The sequence below is a fragment of the Leptodactylus fuscus genome, chromosome 4 (assembly GCF_031893055.1).
Source record: "Leptodactylus fuscus isolate aLepFus1 chromosome 4, aLepFus1.hap2, whole genome shotgun sequence".
Classification (NCBI taxonomy): domain Eukaryota; kingdom Metazoa; phylum Chordata; class Amphibia; order Anura; family Leptodactylidae; genus Leptodactylus; species Leptodactylus fuscus.
The window spans coordinates 124,916,752-124,935,354 of NC_134268.1; the positions used below are offsets into that span (position 1 = coordinate 124,916,752).

Here is an 18,603-nt window from a genome sequence, read left to right on the forward strand (position 1 = left end):
TGGAAAATAAAAATATTTTATGGGGCCGAAGTCCTGGCAAGGTATATCTACACATGGAAAGCACATTGTGCAAACAGGTGCTGTTCTTATTCAGAAGCCTGGGGTCTGATTGGTGATCTCAGGTCTGCCCCATCATTGTCCCTCCACATACCTGGTTGATCCTGCCCTGAATAGAGGCTATGAGCCTATGCTCATAGGCTGACTGCCTCCTATACCATGCAATACATGTGTATTGCAGTATATACCTATCGAACCAGTGATCAGAAGATTGCTGCCTCAAACTCCTGCTGCAGTAATTTAGAAATTAAAATAATACAATACTCAAGGCTTAAAAATGCTTTGCTATGCCCCTTAATAAAACTCTTTGAGGGGAATTGAGCATAACTGGAGAGCTGATATTTCACAGAGCCGTGATATTGGCATTTCATTTTGCACTAGCTGCTGCAGATTTCTTTTTGGAAAGCCTCTTTGGGGTCACAGTGATTACTATACCTTTTGAGGGGTACAGATGTTTTTGTTGCAGATTTTGTTGCGTTTTTTGAGCCAAAGCCAAGAATGGCTACAAAAGGAATGGGAAATACTGTATAAAGAAAGTGCTTATACTTTTACCCTCTGCTCAATCCACTCCTGACTTTGGCTCAAAAAAGCGCAACAAAATCTGCAACAAAAAAAAGCTGATTTTCCACACCGTGGGGCTTTAGCCTTAAAGGGATTTTCCAGGCAAAAAAACCTTTGCTGGGAGCCAGCTTGTATTTCTGAGCTATTTATCTCCCTGCTGTTCCAGTTATCAGCTCTGCTAATTGAATTTTGATGATAAGGAAGCACGCAGGCATACAAGGCCAACTGCATAGAAGCGACTCACCGCTGGCTTTACATGTGAGACAGCAAGTGAAACCCCGCCCACCAATTTACAGAGAAAACCAGGAAGAGAACAGAGTTTACAGCCTGCAAGTTTACAGCCTGCAATTATTAACCCTTCAATGGGTTAATAATTACACCAAAATACCTTTAGCAGTGTTTTGAGCGATTTCTGGCTTCCTTAGTGAGTCCCTGGCATCTTCTGTATTTGCCTCACTACTTCCTGCTGTCTTAACCTACAACTAACTAATTCATGGGCGCCGCCATTTTGCCGGTGAATGCTGGCGCCTGGAGCAAGCAAAATTCAAATCACCCCCTTTTCCCTAGAACGCATATAAAAGCAGTTAAATACTGTGAATTACATACATATTAGGTATCCTTGTGTCCGAAAAAGCCTGCTCTACAAAACAATAAAAATATTTTTCCTGTACGGTATACGCCGTAGTGGGAAAAAAAGTCAAAAGAGCCAAACCGCCATTTTTTCACTCTTTTGCCTCTGATAAAAATATGAATAAAAAATGATCAAGGCAAAAGCAATTTCCCAAACTGGTAGAATTAGAATGTACACCCAGCTCCGCAAAAAAAGACACCCTGTACATCCCCGTATATGGAAATATAAAAAAGTTACGGGTGTCAGAATGACTTTTAGAAAAAAAAATTGGGAAAAACCTGATGCGCCCAGCCTCACCCAGACTTTACCCCTACCGGCCTCCGGGGTAAATTGAGTTTGAGACCCCTGCTTTAAAGCATCAAGATATGTTCAGGCAGTCCAGAGATATCGGTATTAGTAGGGATGATGTTTTAGCTACGTCCTCCGCTACTGAAGTGCCACTCTGGGAGGACCTAGAGCTGACGTCCTCGGCCAGAAAAGGGTTAAAAGGTAAAACAGAGTGCTAGAATTTTTTTTTTTTTTAAATCCAGCAAAAATAAATAAATTAATGAAATGTATTCAATAAGTTGTAGGCACCCAAACGTGGTGTCAATACAAAATGCATCTCATCCCACAAACAATAAGCCCTTACATGGCCACGTCACCAGAAAAAATAAAGAAAATATAATATAAAATGTATTCAATATGTTGTAGGCACCCAAAAATGGTGTCATTACAAAATGCATCTCATCCTGCAAACAACGAGCCCTTATATGGACACATCACCAGACAAATAAAGAAAATATAGCTTGTACAATGTGAAGACAAAGAAACCAAAAATCGCCAAATCATTAGAACACAACTGACTGCGGCAGGAAGGGAATGTATAAGCTGTGCGAGCTTATATCAGGGGACACCCCCATATATACAGCTTATAAGGGAAAATAAACTAAAAGTTAACCCAGAGTGACCTTCCCCAATCATGGGAGCTATTGGGGACAGTAAGGAATTTGTGTACCCAATGTACCCCGCACAGCTATGTATTCACTTTTCACTATCCGCTGTGCAATCCCGCATGGGATACTAATGCTCATTACACTCCCTGATAAATTCTGTGAGGGGTGTAGTTTCCAACATGGGGTCACTTTTGGGGGGTTTTCATTGTTTTGCTACTCTAGGGGTTTTGCAAATGAGACAAGGCGCCTGAAAACTATACCATTAAATTCTGCTTTTCATACCCCCAGTGTTGTTTCTTCCCTTCCGTATGCTGCCGTCTGTCCAAAAATCAGTTTACACCCACATGTGAGGTATTTCTGTGCCCAGGAGAAATTGCATAATAAACTGTGAAATGCATTTTCTCCTTCACCCCTTTGTGAATGTGTTAATTTTAGGCATAAATTAATATATTATTGGATAAAAATGAAACTTACTTTTTGTATGTAAATCACCTCAGTGGTTTTTGAATGAGGCCATTTTTATTCATATGCTAATTAGCCTCTTGGTGCACCGCAGAAGTCTCTTCGTGCAACCCTCTCTACTATTCTTTCCTATGTGTCTGTACAGCACAGTCTGCTGCTGATGACTCCGCTTCCTGCTCGCACACACACATAGGAAAGAATAGCAGAGAGCAGTGCTGCTGACAAGCTAATTAGCATATGAATAAAAACGGTTAATTCAAAAACCACTGAGGCGATTTACATACAAAAGGTAGGTGTGGAATAGCCTTTCTAAAGGCTATGCAAGGATATCATCGTATTTTTCGGACTATAAGATGCACTGGACTATAAGACGCACCTAGGTTTTAGAGGAGAAAAATAGGGGAAAAAAATTTTCAAGCAAAAAATGGTGAAATATTTACTGTATGGGAGTTGTAGTTTTGCAATGGCTGCAAGGCCACATTGACAGGCAACCCTGCAGCTGTATGGGGATGTATAGGGCGTTTTTTTTTTTTTTGTGGTGCCAGATGTACTTTTTAGTTATACCATTTTGGGAAATGTCTATTGCTTAGATCACCTTTTATTTAAATCGGAGGCAAAACGGTGAGAAAAACCCGGCAGTTTAGCACTTTTGATTTTGACGTTCACTGTACAGGAAAAATATTAGTAGACCGGGCATTTTCGGACACAGGGATACCTAATGTATATATGTTTCACAGTAATGTTATACTTTTATATGTATTCTAGGGAAAGTAGGTGAACTTTTTATTTTTTGTTTTAAAGTTTTTTTTTTTTTTATTTTACTATTTTATTAGCGCCCCCTAGGGGGCTTTAACCTGCAATCATTTGATTGCGAAGTCCCATAGACGGCAATACAAGTGTATATACTCGAGTATAAGCCGAATTTTTCAGCACAGTATTTGTGCTGAAAAAGCCCCCCTCCGCTTATACTCGAGTCAAGTAAAAAAAAAAAAAAAAATATATAATTTTTTATTTTTTTTTGGGAGGGGGGTCTATGACCAGCCGCAATAGTAATGTATAGAATCTCCCATAAACTAGTGAAGAAAAAAAAAACTTTAAAAAAATATAATAAAAAAATAAAGTAAATAAAAGTTCTAAATCACTCCTTTCCCTAGAGTACATATAAAAGTTGAAAATGACTGTGAAACACTTACACATTAGGTATCCCTGTCTACTGAATATAAGGTATCTGCAGAGCTCCTGCTCCGTTGGGAAGGGGTTAATAGGAGTACTGCAGATACCCTATATTCAGCAAGGCTTAATTCCAAGTGGGGGAAAAAAAAAACCAGTCCTCAAGCTCAGGGAAGGGGCAGACAGACAACCAAAACACCTTCCTCCCTTCCCCATCACCCAGCAACTACTGTACCAAAAAACTCAGACCATTTAAATTTTTGAAATTTTCCAGTAGCTACTGCATCCCCCCCCCCCCAGGCTTATACTCTAGTCATTAAGTTTTCCCAGTTTTTTGTGGTAAAATTAGGGGCCTCGGCTTATATCCGGGTCGGCTTATACTCGAGTATATATGGTACTGTTAGACCTGGCACTTTTTGACTTCCTGACCAAGCTCGATTTTTCAAAACTGACATGTCACTTTATGTGGCAATAACACGTTGTACTTCATGTTAGTGGTAAATTTTGGTTGATATGTTTTGTGTTTAATTATGAAAAAATAGGAAATTTGGTGGAAATTTTGAAAAATCTGCATTTTATAAAGTTTGAAATGATGTGCATTGCATACAGATAGTCAGACTGCCAAACTTATATCATAAATCGCATGTCCCAGATCTCTGCTTTATGTCGGCATCAAACTTTAGTCGCCCTTTTATTTTTTACGGACATTATAAGATTTACAAGTGAAACAATACTATTCAAAATTTTCAAGAAATTTCTAAAACCCATTTTTTTAAGGGACTAATCCAGTTATGAAGGGGTTTTGAAAGACCCTTGTATTAAACCCCCCCCCCCTAAATCACCACATTTTCAAAACTGCACCCCTTAAATAAGCCAAATCAACATATACCAAGTATTTCAACCCTATAAGTGCTTAATTAAGACAAAATGGAGGTGAAATTTTCAAATTGTATTATACTAATATTTTCGTTTAGCCCTAGAATTTGCATATTCACAAGGGGTTAAAGGAGAAAACGCATCCCACAATTTGTTATGCAAGTTCTCCGGACTACCATAGTACCCTACTTGTGGGTGTAAACTAATTTATGGGCGCACAGCGAGACGCAGAAGGGAAGGCGCACCAAGGAACTTTTATAGGGCAGATCTGGCTGTGATCAGTTTCAGGCGCCATGTCGCATTTACAAAGCCCTTGAGGTGTCAAAACAGTGGAAACCTCTAGAAAGTGACCCCGTTTTGAAAACCGCACCCCTGAAAGAATTTATCAAGTGATGTAGTGAGCATTAGTAACCCAGAAGTGAATGTGTAAGCTGTGCGGAGTAAATTGGGCACACCAAATCCCATTCTATTTTCCCACTAGCTCCTATGACACGGACGGGGAAGAGGGGCATTCTGGGGGATCAGCGCTGGTGTATTCTCTCTCATAAGCTCTAAATATGGGGTGTCCCCTGAAAACGCTTGCACAGATTATACATTTCCTTCTAGTTGCAGCCACTTATGTCCTAATGATTTGGCGACTTTTGGTTTTTTTGTCTTCACATTGTACAAGCCAGATTTATATTTTTATTTTCTGGCAATTTGGCCATATGAGGGCTTGGTGTTTGCGGTATTAGATGTGCTTTTCAATGCCACCATTTTGGGGTGCCTGTAACTTATTGACTACATTTTATTAACTCTTTCTGGGTAGGATGTAAAAGGAAACATCAATTCTAGCATTGCTTTTAGCATTTTTTTTCCCCGTGCAGCATAAGTAACATGTTACCTTTATTCTGTGTGTTGGTACGGTTACAGCGATACCTCATTTATATTATTTTTTAATGCATTGCTATTTGTGCAGAATAAAATTAAATTTAGGGGAAAAAATCTATTATTTTTGCATCGCCATCTTCTGAAAGGCATAACATTTTTATTTTTCGGTAGACAGAGCTGGTTGAGGGCTTATTTTTTGTGGGATGACCTCTGCTTTTGATTGGTGCCATTTTGGTTTTCATCTGAGCATTTGATTTACTTTTTATTGAACATTTCGTAGCGCAAAGGTGGTGAATAATCATTATTTTGTGTGGTTTTGTACGTTGTTTTTTTTTATGATCGCCGTTCGGGTTAAATGTTTTAATTTTATTGTTCAGGTTATTACGGACGCGGTGATACCAAATGTATAATATTTTTTTTTCTATTTTTCTTTATTTTACATAAAGAAACATTTTATATGGGAAAAAGGGATTTTTGGGGCTTTATTTATTTATAATTTATTTTAAACTTATTTAAACTTTTTTTATTTTTACTTTATCACTTTTTTTTTCTGTCCCCATGGGGGATTGAAGCAGTGATCTGCTGATCACTGCTTCACTAGATGTATCTGCAATACACATGTTACACGTGTATTGCAGAGCACAGGAAGCAGTCATCCTGTGCAGACGCACGGGATGACTGCTTCCATTCCTGGCAGGATCAACCAGGTAAGTGGAGGGGACGGCATGGGGCAGGCCCGGGGTCACTGATCAGACCCTGGGCTGCCCACTACCAGCACCCCTTGAAACAGGCGCAGGGGGTGCCGATTGGCACCAGTATGTCCCGATCCCCGGAGATGCTGGCGGACCCGGTTCCGACCGCGGGTGTTACAGGACATTGTCAGCCGTATGTTATGACTGACACCTTCCCGGCAGTGCCGTACTATTACGGCGGATGTCGGGAAGGGGTTAAAAGGTTATTTTCAGATACTCTACAATAGCATCTCTTATAAAACCTTCAAATGTCATTAAGAGTTATACTACCCAAAAGTATCCTCATAGTCTTTTTTTTATAGGGCAGTAGGGAAAAAACTTTTCTGCCCTCTTGTGGCTACACCCAGTGTCTAATCATTCTACATTCCGTGGAAAACACACGGACCCCATTATAGTCTATGGAGTCATGTGCTTTCATTGCTCACCGCTTTTTAATGCGTTCTGTATTTTGTTTGGGGGCTCCCAAAGTGGACTCCCCGAACGAATACAGATTGCAAATGTGAACCAGGCCTCAGACACAGCTGCAACGTGAGTTTTACTGCAATCCAAATTTGGATCTGGGTATGTTTAAAAATTCACTTCAATACTCATTGACAAGAGAAAAATTAAGAGCTGATTTTATTAACCATGTGTATTATGTGTTATGTGTACTATATAAACTTAATGTGTGTGTGTGGTTTTTTAATTTTGTGTTTTTATTTTTTTATAATAGAAAGTTGCTAAATTTAAAGAAACCAAAGCAAAAGCCAGCAGTTCGTCTACACAGTTGTCACAGACTACTAAAAGGAAAGGTGGAGTTTGGGAGAGCCTGGAGAGTAAACGTGTTAAAGGTAAACTTAAATTTATTTTGTAAATTTGTTTAAACTTAAAGGAGTTGGCCACCATTAAGAGCTCGTTCACGTCTGCGCCCGGTCTCCGTTCATACAGGTTTCCGTTTCCTGCACAAAACAGAGCAGGAGACGGAAAGCTGCAGGACTCTTTCAAACCCATTCATTTGAATGGGTTTGAAAGATGTCCGGCCGTGAGCGCCGGTGAGCATTTTATGCTCTCCGCCACGAAAGCGTTTTTTTTTAAGCCGGACACAGAGTCGGACATGACTCTGTGTCTGGTTAAAAAAAAAAAAAAAAAAATGGTTTTACGGCAGAGAGCAGAAACCTGAAAACGGAGTCCGGGCACTAGTTTGAACCCATCGTTAGCTGGTAAAATCAAAGTGCCACAGGCAACTCAGAAAGATGGTTAGGACAAATGTGCTGTAAAATTGAGACTTTGCAGTGTAAACTCAGCCAGCTTGTGTGGGCAGGACATCAACAAAATGAAAGTGAAACTCCTGACATGAATTCCAGGGCTGAAGCTGAGGCACATCACATCTTCGTCTTTCCACATATAGGACGTTATCACACAGCTTCATTCACCTCGGTATTTCATTAGTTGATCCATTGGAATAGAGTTTCAAATGACCACCAATGATTTACTGTAATATCCCTGTATTGTGACATCACAGGACTGACTCCTAATAGCCGCGGCGGGCCACTGGTATTCATCCAATTTGAATTGAGCGCCAAAACCCCTGCTTTATTGCTAAATTCAAATGGACTAATCAATAAAATGCCAGCGGACACCATTGATTACAATAGGGTTGTGACTTAATACTATACTCTGTAAGGACCTGGTCCTTATCAGTTAAAGTAACTAGCCGCCTCAGTGTGATCTATCTCTCCTTATTGGTAAGGACCTTTTTTCTCCCTAATAGTCAGGTCCTCAACTGAAGTAGTATTTACCAGTTCACAGTGAATTGGCTAAATCCTCTACTCCAGATGGAGCAGGTCTTTAGCAGTATTTAGCAAACTTTATGTAAGATTTCTTTCCATCATTTATAGGGACTATTTTTGTTCCCTATTGGTCGGACCCTGAACTCTTATAGTATTTAGCTGCTTCAAAGTGACTTGACTAAACCCCACTCAGTGTAAGGACCTTTAGAGTAACTTGGTTCCAGATTCAGTAATGTTTCTAACTCTAGGTTCACACCTGCGTTTGGGAAACCTAATCAGCTTAAAAAGTGGTTACTCATAGACTATGATGGGGTCTACCGGGTTTCCATCTGAAAAACATCCTGCTTTTCTCTCCATGTTTTTAAGGGTGATAGAAACCCCGAACATAGAATAGGTTCAGGTGTAAACCCAGCCTTAATCTCACAATAAAGTGACAACTTTATAGGAAGCCTGTTATGTTTATTATTTCCCAAAAAATTTAAATGTCTTATCTCTTACATGTATAAAAATGAGTTTCCGTCTGTCTGTCTGTCTTTTCTTTATATGCAATCAATCGACTGGACCGATATTCACCAAATTTGCCCACAGGTACATCAGCTGTCCGGGAAGGATTTAGACTGTGTCTCAGCTCTAATGAACGTACTGTTCCTGAGATACAGCATTCCCAAAAAATGATCTGCATTAGCTGATACAAGCCTGCAAGTTTTTCACTCATATTCCAACTGCCATACACATGGTCACATGTACCTTATCAGCCAATAGAAGATTGCAGGTGCTTAGTGTCCACATGCACACAGCTGTACTGAAGATTTCCATAACAACCCTGTAATATTTCTACACTAAACCCTTGACAGAGCAGTGTGTGCTGTGTGTGTGTGTGTGTGTGTGTGTGTATATATATATATATATATATATATATATATATATATATATATATATATATGTGTATGTGTGTGTGTGTGTGTAGCAGGGCTGCGAATGTAGAAATGTAGCAGAGCTGTGTGTATATATGCAGAGAAGTAGCAAAGCTCTGTGTATGTAGAGATATAGCAGAGGAGTGTATATAGAGATGTAGCAAAGCTGTGTATGCTGTGGGAATGTAGAGATGTAGCAGAATTTTTTGTACTGTGTATGTAGAAATGTAACAGTGCTGTGTATGTAGAAATGTAGAACTGTGTATGCAGAGCTGTGTCTGCAGTGTCCTTTCTTGCACTGAAAATCTCTTTCCTTTGCTTTTCGGGCTACAGCAGAATATGTTGCTTATGTTTCTATAACAACCTTGTCATTTTTCTTCACTACTGTAGGTCAGCTTGAAAGGGGTATGCCACTGTGGATGACTCTGTTACACAAGTTCACATACATACAGATTTACTCCAGGTTTACGTTGTAGGGGAAGTAAAACTAAGGAAAGAAAGCGCTTCCTTACGTCCGCTTGTATCTGCAAGTGGGCAAAACTAACCCCTGATTCTCCTCTCAATCATGGGGCAATAAATAAATATAGAAATATAGAAAAATAAATAAATATTACATATGTTACTAGGAACCCTTCCCATTTTTACGAAATCGATTTGCTTCCAAGATGGAGATATTTATAATAGACTAGCAGGAGGACCTGGCTTCCCATGGGTATATTTCATTTTTTGTTTGTGTAGGCGCCCATAAGAGTTGCCCAGTTTTGCACTGGTGTACGTTGTATGTCGTTTGTGTGTGTCCATAAACGTCATGTGATCATGTGTATCTCAGTTTGGATATCATTGAAAAACCTGCGATTGGTTGTTATGGATACCTGGAGTAAAGCTGTGGAAATGTGAACTTGTGTAACAGTGTCATCAACAGTGCCTTGCCCCTTTAAAGCTGACCAACAGCAGTGAAGAAAAATGACTGGGTTGTTATAGAAACCTGGAGTAAAGCTCTGATGTATGATGGTGTGTGCTAGGCTGTGTATCTAAGCCACTGATGTGTGGTAGTGTGTGCTGTACTGTGTATTTAATCCTGTAATGTGTGCTACTGTGTGCTGAGCTGTTTATCTAATCCTCTGATGTGTGTATCTCAGTTTGGATATCCATGTTGGGTACACCTGGAGTAATTCTGTGTGCATGTGGAGTGACTGTGTGTATGACAGTTGGAATATGAGTGAAAGACTTGTATTGGTTTGTATTGGCTAATGCAGGTCATTGTATTGGGAATACTGTAATCTTAGGAACTATACCTCTGAGAGAGTTGAGACCTGGTCTAAAACTTTCCCGGACACCTGATGCATATGAGTGCCAAATTTGGTGCAGGTTGGTCATGCATAAAAGAACAGACACAGAAACTCATTTTTATATGTTACTGTTACTTTGATAAATGTGTTAGTATGCATAATAACCGGGTATTATACATAAGAACCAATAAAGGTGGTTATTGTGAAGATATACACTCACCGGCCACTTTATTAGGTACACCATGCTAGTAACGGGTTGGACCCCCTTTTGCCTTCAGAACTGCCTCAATTCTTCGTGGCATAGATTTAACAAGGTGCGGGAAGCATTCCTCAGAGATTTTGGTCCATATTGACATGATGGCATCACACAGTTGCCGCAGATTTGTCGGCTGCACATCCATGATGCGAATCTCCCGTTCCACCACATCCCAAAGATGCTCTATTGGATTGAGATCTGGTGACTGTGGAGGCCATTGGAGTACAGTGAACTCATTGTCATGTTCAAGAAACCAGTCTGAGATGATTCCAGCTTTATGACATGGCGCATTATCCTGCTGAAAGTAGCCATCAGATGTTGGGTACATTGTGGTCATAAAGGGATGGACATGGTCAGCAACAATACTCAGGTAGGCTTTGGTGTTGCAACGATGCTCAATTGGTACCAAGGGGCCCAAAGAGTGCCAAGAAAATATTCCCCACACCATGACACCACCACCACCAGCCTGAACCGTTGATACAAGCTTGTGCAAATTGTAGCCTCAGTTTCCTGTTCTTAGCTGAAAGGAGTGGCACCCGGTGTGTTCTTCTGCTGCTGTAGCCCATCTGCCTCAAAGTTCGACGTACTGTGCGTTCAGAGATGCTCTTCTGGCTACCTTGGTTGTAACGGGTGGCTATTTGAGTCACTGTTGCCTTTCTATCAGCTCGAACCAGTCTGGCCATTCTCCTCTGACCTCTGGCATCAACAACGCATTTCCGCCCACAGAACTGCCGCTCACTGGATGTTTTTTCTTTTTCGGACCATTCTCTGTAAACCCTAGAGATGATTGTGAGTGAAAATCCCAGTAGATCAGCAGTTTCTGAAATACTCAGACCAGCCCTTCTGGCACCAACAACCATGCCACGTTCAAAGGCACTCAAATCGCCTTTCTTCCCCATACTGATGCTCGGTTTGAACTGCAGGAGATTGTCTTGACCATGTCTACATGCCTAAATGCACTGAGTTGCCGCCATGTGATTGGCTGATTAGAAATTAAGTGTTAACGAGCAGTTGGACAGGTGTACCTAATAAAGTGGCCGGTGAGTGTATAGTCAATGTATTCTTTTAACTGATTATTCTACATACAACCCCTCTTGGCTGAAGTGATAAATTAGTATATTTAGGAAGTACGGAATTTTCATCAATGATTGTGAAATAAAAAGACAATGTGTTATTCAATGACAATATAGTTTTATTCTTACCATTTGTAAACCAACAACCTTCTACTTCATACAACGTGACAAACTGTCATGGCATGTGGAATTACCCAGTAACCCATTCTTCTTGCAGATACCTTTTCCAGACTTTTTCCCCTGCAGTTACATCTTTTGAAACCTTGACCACTTGGGATTGAAGATTTCCTGGCCCACTCACAGAGTCACAATTACATCTGGAACTTCCTCTTGTGGAATTACTTACAGATGGCAAATTGGTTCCTCAAAATACTTTTGAGCCAATTGCCCTTTCTTAGTGCCAATGCTCATAGGGCTCTACGCTTGAAGTTTAACCCCTTAGAGACACAGCCCAAAAGTGCGTTAAGGACCAGGCCTCTTTTTTCAAAACTGACGTGTCACTTTAAATGGCAATAACTTTGAGACGCTTTAACTTACACAAGTGATTTTGAATTGTTTTCTCTTAACACATTATACTTCAAGTTAGTTGTAAACACTAATCAATATTTTTGTGTTTACTTATAAAAAAAAAATAATGGAAATTTGATGGAAAAAATTGCAGTTTTCAAAATGTGAAATTCTCTGCTTTTCGGGCAGATAGTCATACCACCCAAATACATAAAGAAATATTATCTACCATATCTCAGCTTTATATCTGCATCATCTTTTGATTGTCTTTTAATTTATTTTGGACGTTACAAGGCTTATAAGTGTAACAGTGATTTTCCAGATTTACAAGAAAATTCCCCAAACTAATTTTTTAGGGACGACTTCAGTTCTGTAGATGATTGTAAAGGCTTATATATTAGAAACCCCCATAAATCGCCACATTTTCAAAACTGCACCCCTCAAATAATTTAAAACAGCATTTGGGATGTTTAACCCTTTAAAGGGATTCTACCATTAAACTACCTTTTTTTCTAATGAACACGTCGGAATAGCCTTAAGAAAGGCTATTTGTCTCCTACCTTTAGACATGGTCTCCGCCGCGCCGTTCCGTAGAAATACCGGTTTTAACCGGTATGCAAATAAGCTCTCTGCAGCAATGAGGGCGGGCCCCAGTGCTGAAAGGCTGATGAGCGCATCCCCATTGCTGCCCGAATGCTCTTTCCTGCGCCGCCTCCTTGTTCTGCAGCAACTCCGCCTCTTCTGGCTTCTCTTGCACTTGTAGTTCTATATAGAAGCATAGAGAGGCCACCCCAAAATGGCCGCCGGACGGCTCCTGTATTGAACTGCAAGAGCGGATACCCAAAAATGGTCGCCGGCCCCGCCTCTTCTGGCTTCTCTTGCTCTTGTAGTTCTATATAGAAGCATAGAGAGGCCACCCCAAAATGGCCGCCAGCCAGCTCCTGTATTGAACTGCAAGAGCGGCTACCCAAAAATGGCTGCCGGCCGGCTCCTGTATTGAACTGCAAGAGCGGCTACCCAAAAATGGCCATTTTGGGGTGGCCTCTCTATGCTCCTATATAGAACTACAAGAGCAAGAGAAGCCAGAAGAGGCGGAGTTGCTGCAGAACAAGGAGGCGGCGCAGGAAAGAGCTCTTGGGCAGTAATGGGGATGCGCTCATCGGCCTTTCAGCGCTGGGGCCCACCCTCATTGCTGCGGAGAACTCATTTGCATACCGGTTAAAACCGGTATTTCTACGGAACGGCGGAGACCACATCTAAAGGTAGGAGACTAATAGCCTTTCTTAAGGCTATTCCGACGTGTTCATTAGAAAAAAAAGTAGTTTAATGTTAGAATCCCTTTAAGCATTTCATAAGAATAAAAATAATATGGAGGTGAAATTTAGACATTTTTTTTTTTTTTTTTTCACTAATACATTCATTTAGACCTACAATTAACACATTTACAAAGGGTTAAAGTAGAACATGCATCTGACAGTTTATTGTGGAATTTCTCCTGAGCAAAGAAATACCCCACATGTGGGTGTAAACTGATTTTTGGGCAGACGGCAGCGCATGGAAGGGAAGGAGCGACACATGGTGTTTGAACAGCAGTTTTTGCTAGAATAGTTTTAAGGTGCCATGTCTCATTTGCAGAGCCCTTAGAGTACCAAAACAATGGACCCCCCCCCCCCGAAGTGACCCCATTTTAGAAACTACACCCCTCACAGAATTTATCAAGGGGTATAGTGAGCATTTTGACTCTACAGCTGTTTCACAGATTTTACCAACATTGGAATATCTAATTGAAAAATGACTAAAATGTCAATTTATCCCCAAAGTTTTCATTTTCACGAGGGGTTAAAGGAGAAAAAGACCCCCACAGTTTGTTAAATTTTTTTTCCTGAACACGGCAATACCCCATATGTGGTCATAATGTGCTGTATGGGAACATGGCGGGGCTTAGAATGGAAGGAGCGCTGTTTGGCTTTTGAAGAGCAGATTTTGCTGGAATAATTTTCAGGTGCCATGTCGCATTTGCAGAGCCCCTAGAGTACCAATACCATGGAAACCTCCTAAAAGTGATCCCATTTTGGAAACTACACCCCTCATAGAATTTATCTGGGGTAGAGTGAGCATTTTGACCTCACAGCTGTTTCACAGATTTAATTAACATTGGTACGTAAAAATGAAAAATTACTTTTTTCCAATAAATTGTCCATTTAGCGCCTACTTTTAAATTTTTGCAAGTAGTTAAAGAATTGAAAACCCCCACAGTTTCTTACACAATTTCTTCTGAACACGGCAACACCCTACATTGTGGTCATAATCTGCTGTATGGGTACATGGTGGGGCTCAGAATGGAAAGAACGCTATTTGGATTTTGGAGGGCAGATGTTGCTGGAATAGTTTTGAGGTTCCACGTCACATTTGCTGAGCCCCTAAAGTATCAATACAATGAAAACCCCTCAAAAGTGACCCCATTTTAGAAACTACACCCATCAAGGAATGTATCAAGGGGTATTATGATTTTGAGACTAAAAATGCTACCGAAAAATTGAAATTTGTAAAGAGACATGCCATTTAGGTGCCCAATACATTACACCCACTTTGTGTTGTCAGAGACCTGCACTCCTAAAACTATTAAGTGGGCCATCCCGAGGGGCAAAAAATTGTATATGTGGGTGTAAACTGCTGCTTGGGCACACAGCAGGGCGCAGAAGGGAAGGAGCACTGCACTTTTTAGCTTTTGAGGTACAGATTTAGAGGAACCCTCTGGGGGCCATGTTGTTTTTGCAGAGGCTACAGTAAACTGGAATTCCCCAAGAAGTGACCCCATTCTGTAGGGGCAATTTTAGGGTCTCTGCAAAAATGTCATGGCATCCAAAAACCAAACCATCTAAGTCTGTGCTCCAAAAACCAAATAACCCTTCTACACCTCTGTCCGGCTGTGCCCTAATATCAGTTTATACCCACATATGACATTACATACGTTATCCTGGGTACACCAGTGTCATACATGTACCTTAATATCAGTATATACCACATATGACATTATGTACGTTATCCGGGATACACCAGTGTCATACATGTGGCATAAACTAAAGTTTGGGCGCACAGCAGGGCGCAGAAGGGAAGGAACGCTATGTGTCTTTTGGAGTACAGATGTTTGGTATCTGGACGCCATGTCATGTTTGTAGAGCCTGTAAGGTACCAGAAAAGTGGATTCCCCAAAAGAGTAAACTCATTTTGAAAACTGCAACCCTCAAAGAATTTATCTGGGGGTGTAGTGAGTATTAGTATCCCAGACGTGACTGCACAGCGGATGGCGAAGAGGGAATCTATAAGCGGTGCGGACATTGCAAACACCTATTCCCTACTATGTCCCAGTAGCTCCTATGATTGGGGGAGTCACTCTGGGGGTCACTTTGGGGGTCACTTCTGGTATATTTTCCCTCATACAGTGTTGGCCAGAAGTATTGCCGCCCCTGCAATTCTGTCAGATAATACTCATTTTCTTCCAGAAAATGATTGCAATCACAAATTATTTGGTATTATCTTCATTTAATTTGTCTTCTATGGAAAACCACAAAAAGAATTGTCAAAAAGCCAAATTGGATATAATTCAACACCAAACATAAAAAGGGGCTAGACAAAAGTATTGGCACTTTTTGAAAAATCATGTGATGCTTCTCTAATTTGTGTAATTTACAGCACCTGTTACTTACCTGAGGCACCTAACAGGTGGTGGCAATAACTAAATCACACTTGCAGTCAGTTGAAATGGATTAAAGTTGACTCAACCTCTGTACTGTGTCCTTGTGTGTACCACATTGAGCATGGAGAAAAGAAAGAAGACCAAAGAACTGTCTGAGGACTTGAGAAGCAAAATTGTGAGGAAGCATGAGCAATCTCAAGGCTACAAGTCCATCTCCAAAGACCTAAATGTTCCTGTGTCTACCGTGCGCAGTGTCAAGAAGTTTAAAGCCCATGGCACTGTGGCTAACCTCCCTAGATGTGGACGGAAAAGAAAAATTGACGAGAGATTTCAACACAAGATTGTGCAGATAGTGGATAAAGAACCTCGACTAACATCCAAACAAGTTCAAGCTGCCCTGCAGTCCAAGGGTACAACAGTGTCAATTTGTACTATCCGTCGGCATCTGAATGAAAAGGGACTGTATGGTAGGATACCCAGGAAGACCCCATTTCTTACCCAGAGACATAAAAATGCCAGGCTGGAGTTTGCCAAAATTTACCTGAGAAAGCCAAAAACGTTTTGGAAGAATGTTCCCTGGTCAGATGAGACAAAAGTAGAGGTTTTTGGGAAAAGGCATCAACATAGAGCTTACAGGAAAAAAAAAAGGAGGCCTAAAGAAAAGAACACGGTCCCTACAGTCAAACATGGCGGAGGTTCCCTGATGTTTTGGGGTTGCTTTGCTGCCTCTGGCACTGGACTGCTTGACCGTGTGCATGGCATTATGAAGTCTGAAGACTACCAACAAATTTTGCAGCATAAAGTAGGGCCCAGTGTGAGAAATCTGGGTCTCCCTTAGAGGTCATGGGTCTTCCACCAGGACAATGACCCAAAACACACTTCAAAAAGCACTAGAAAATGGTTTGAGAGAAAGCACTGGAGACTTCTAAAGTGGCCAGCAATGAGTCCAGACCTGAATCCCATAGAACGCCTGTGGAGAGATCTCAAAATGGTAGTTTGTAGAAGGCACCCTTCAAATCTCAGGGACCTGGAGCAGTTTGCCAAAGAAGAATGGTCTAAAATTCCAGCAGAGCATTGTAAGAAACTCATTGATGGTTACCGGAAGCGGTTGTTCGCAGTTATTTTTTTTTAAAGGTTATGCTACCAAATATTAGGCTGAGGGTGCCAATACTTTTGTCTGGCCCATTTTTGGAGTTTTGCATAAAATGATCAATGATTTGCCTTTATTTCATTCTCTTTTGTGTTTTTTCATTGCAAGCAAAATAAATGAAGATATTTATACCAAAGAGTTTGTGCTTGCAATCATTTTCTGGAAGAAAATGAGTATTATCTGACAGAATTGCAGGGGTGCCGGGGTCACACGGTGGCTCAGTGGTTAGCACTGCAGCCTTGCAGTGCTGGGTCCTGGTGTTCAAATCCTGCCCAGGGCAAAAAACCATCTGCAAGGAGTTTGTATGTTCTTTCCGTGTTTGCATGGATTTCCATCCCATATTCCAAAAAGACATACTGATAGGGAGAAAATGTACATTGGGAGCCCTATGTGGGGCTCACAATCTACATTAAAGAAAAAGAAGAAAAAAAAAAAAAAAAAGAATTGCAGAGGTGCCAATAGTTTTGGCCAGCACTGTAAGCTTTAAATCTGGGGTATCCACTGATATACAATCACACAGCTTATATATTCCCTTCCTGACGCAGCCAAATGTGTTCTAATGATTTGGCGATTTTGGGGGTTTTTTTTGTCTTCACATTGCTAGATGTCTTTATTTTTTTGGTGACGTGGCCATATAAGGGCTTGTTGTTTGCGGGATGAGATGCATTTTGTAATGGTAAGGTACGGTTACGGCGATACCTCATTTATATTATTTGTTTATGCGATACTAATTCTGCAGAACAAAAACACATTTGTGGACATAAATCATTGTTTTTGCATTGCTATCTTCTGAGAGGCCTAACATTTTTATTTTTCAGTTGACAGTGTTATTTTTTTTGCGGGACAACTTATGCTTTTTATTGGTACTCTTTTGGGGTACATATGACTTTTTGATCACTTTTTATAGCACATTTTGTAAGGTGAGATGGCGAAAAATCATTACTTCTGGCGTTTTTTTTTTCAGTTTTATTTCTCCGCCGTTCACCGTTTACATTAAATATTGTTTCAGTTTTGTTGTACAGGTTGTTACGGACGCGACAATACCAAATATGCATTATTTTTATTAGTTTTTAGGTTTTTTTTTTTTTTAAAATACAATTTTCTATAGAAAAGGGGAATTTTGGGGCTTTACAACTTTATTAATTGTTTTAAAACACTTTTTTTTCCACTTTTTTTTTTTTTTTTTACTTTTTCACATGTCCCTATGGGACACTTGGATCAGTGATGATTTCATCACTAATCCTGTATTGTGCATTGTGAGACACAACATGCACGTGTCTCACACTGCATAACAGGAAGTGAGCTGTGCAGATGGCACAGACTCACTTTCAGAAGACCCGGCAGGATCAACCACGTAACGGGGGCTCAAGGCTGCCTGGGGTCATTAACCAGACCCCAGGCTACTTAGTACAGATGCCGGCACCCCCCGATCTCGTCGGGAGGGTCGGAAAACAGCGCAAAACCCTTTGTTTGCGGTGGTCATGTTTGACCATCGCAATCAAAGGTTTAAAACCTCTGATCGATAAAAGCATCGATCGGAGGTTAAGGAAAAGGGTGAGAGCTGTCGGTAACAGCTCTCACCCGCTTCCGATTCCGCACGCTCAGCGGGCAAGCGCTCCATGACGTACTATTAC

General features: G+C 40.8%; 1 protein-coding gene across 1 annotated transcript in view; it reads left to right on the top strand.

Moving 5' to 3' along the window:
* Positions 1-18,603, top strand: part of ZNF830 (zinc finger protein 830) — a 241,606-nt gene that overhangs the window by 12,587 nt on the left and 210,416 nt on the right. Inside the window, exon 2 of the mRNA XM_075271033.1 lies at positions 7,027-7,144. Within this exon, the coding sequence (XP_075127134.1) occupies positions 7,027-7,144 (118 nt within the window). The remainder of the gene's footprint in view (positions 1-7,026; positions 7,145-18,603) is intronic.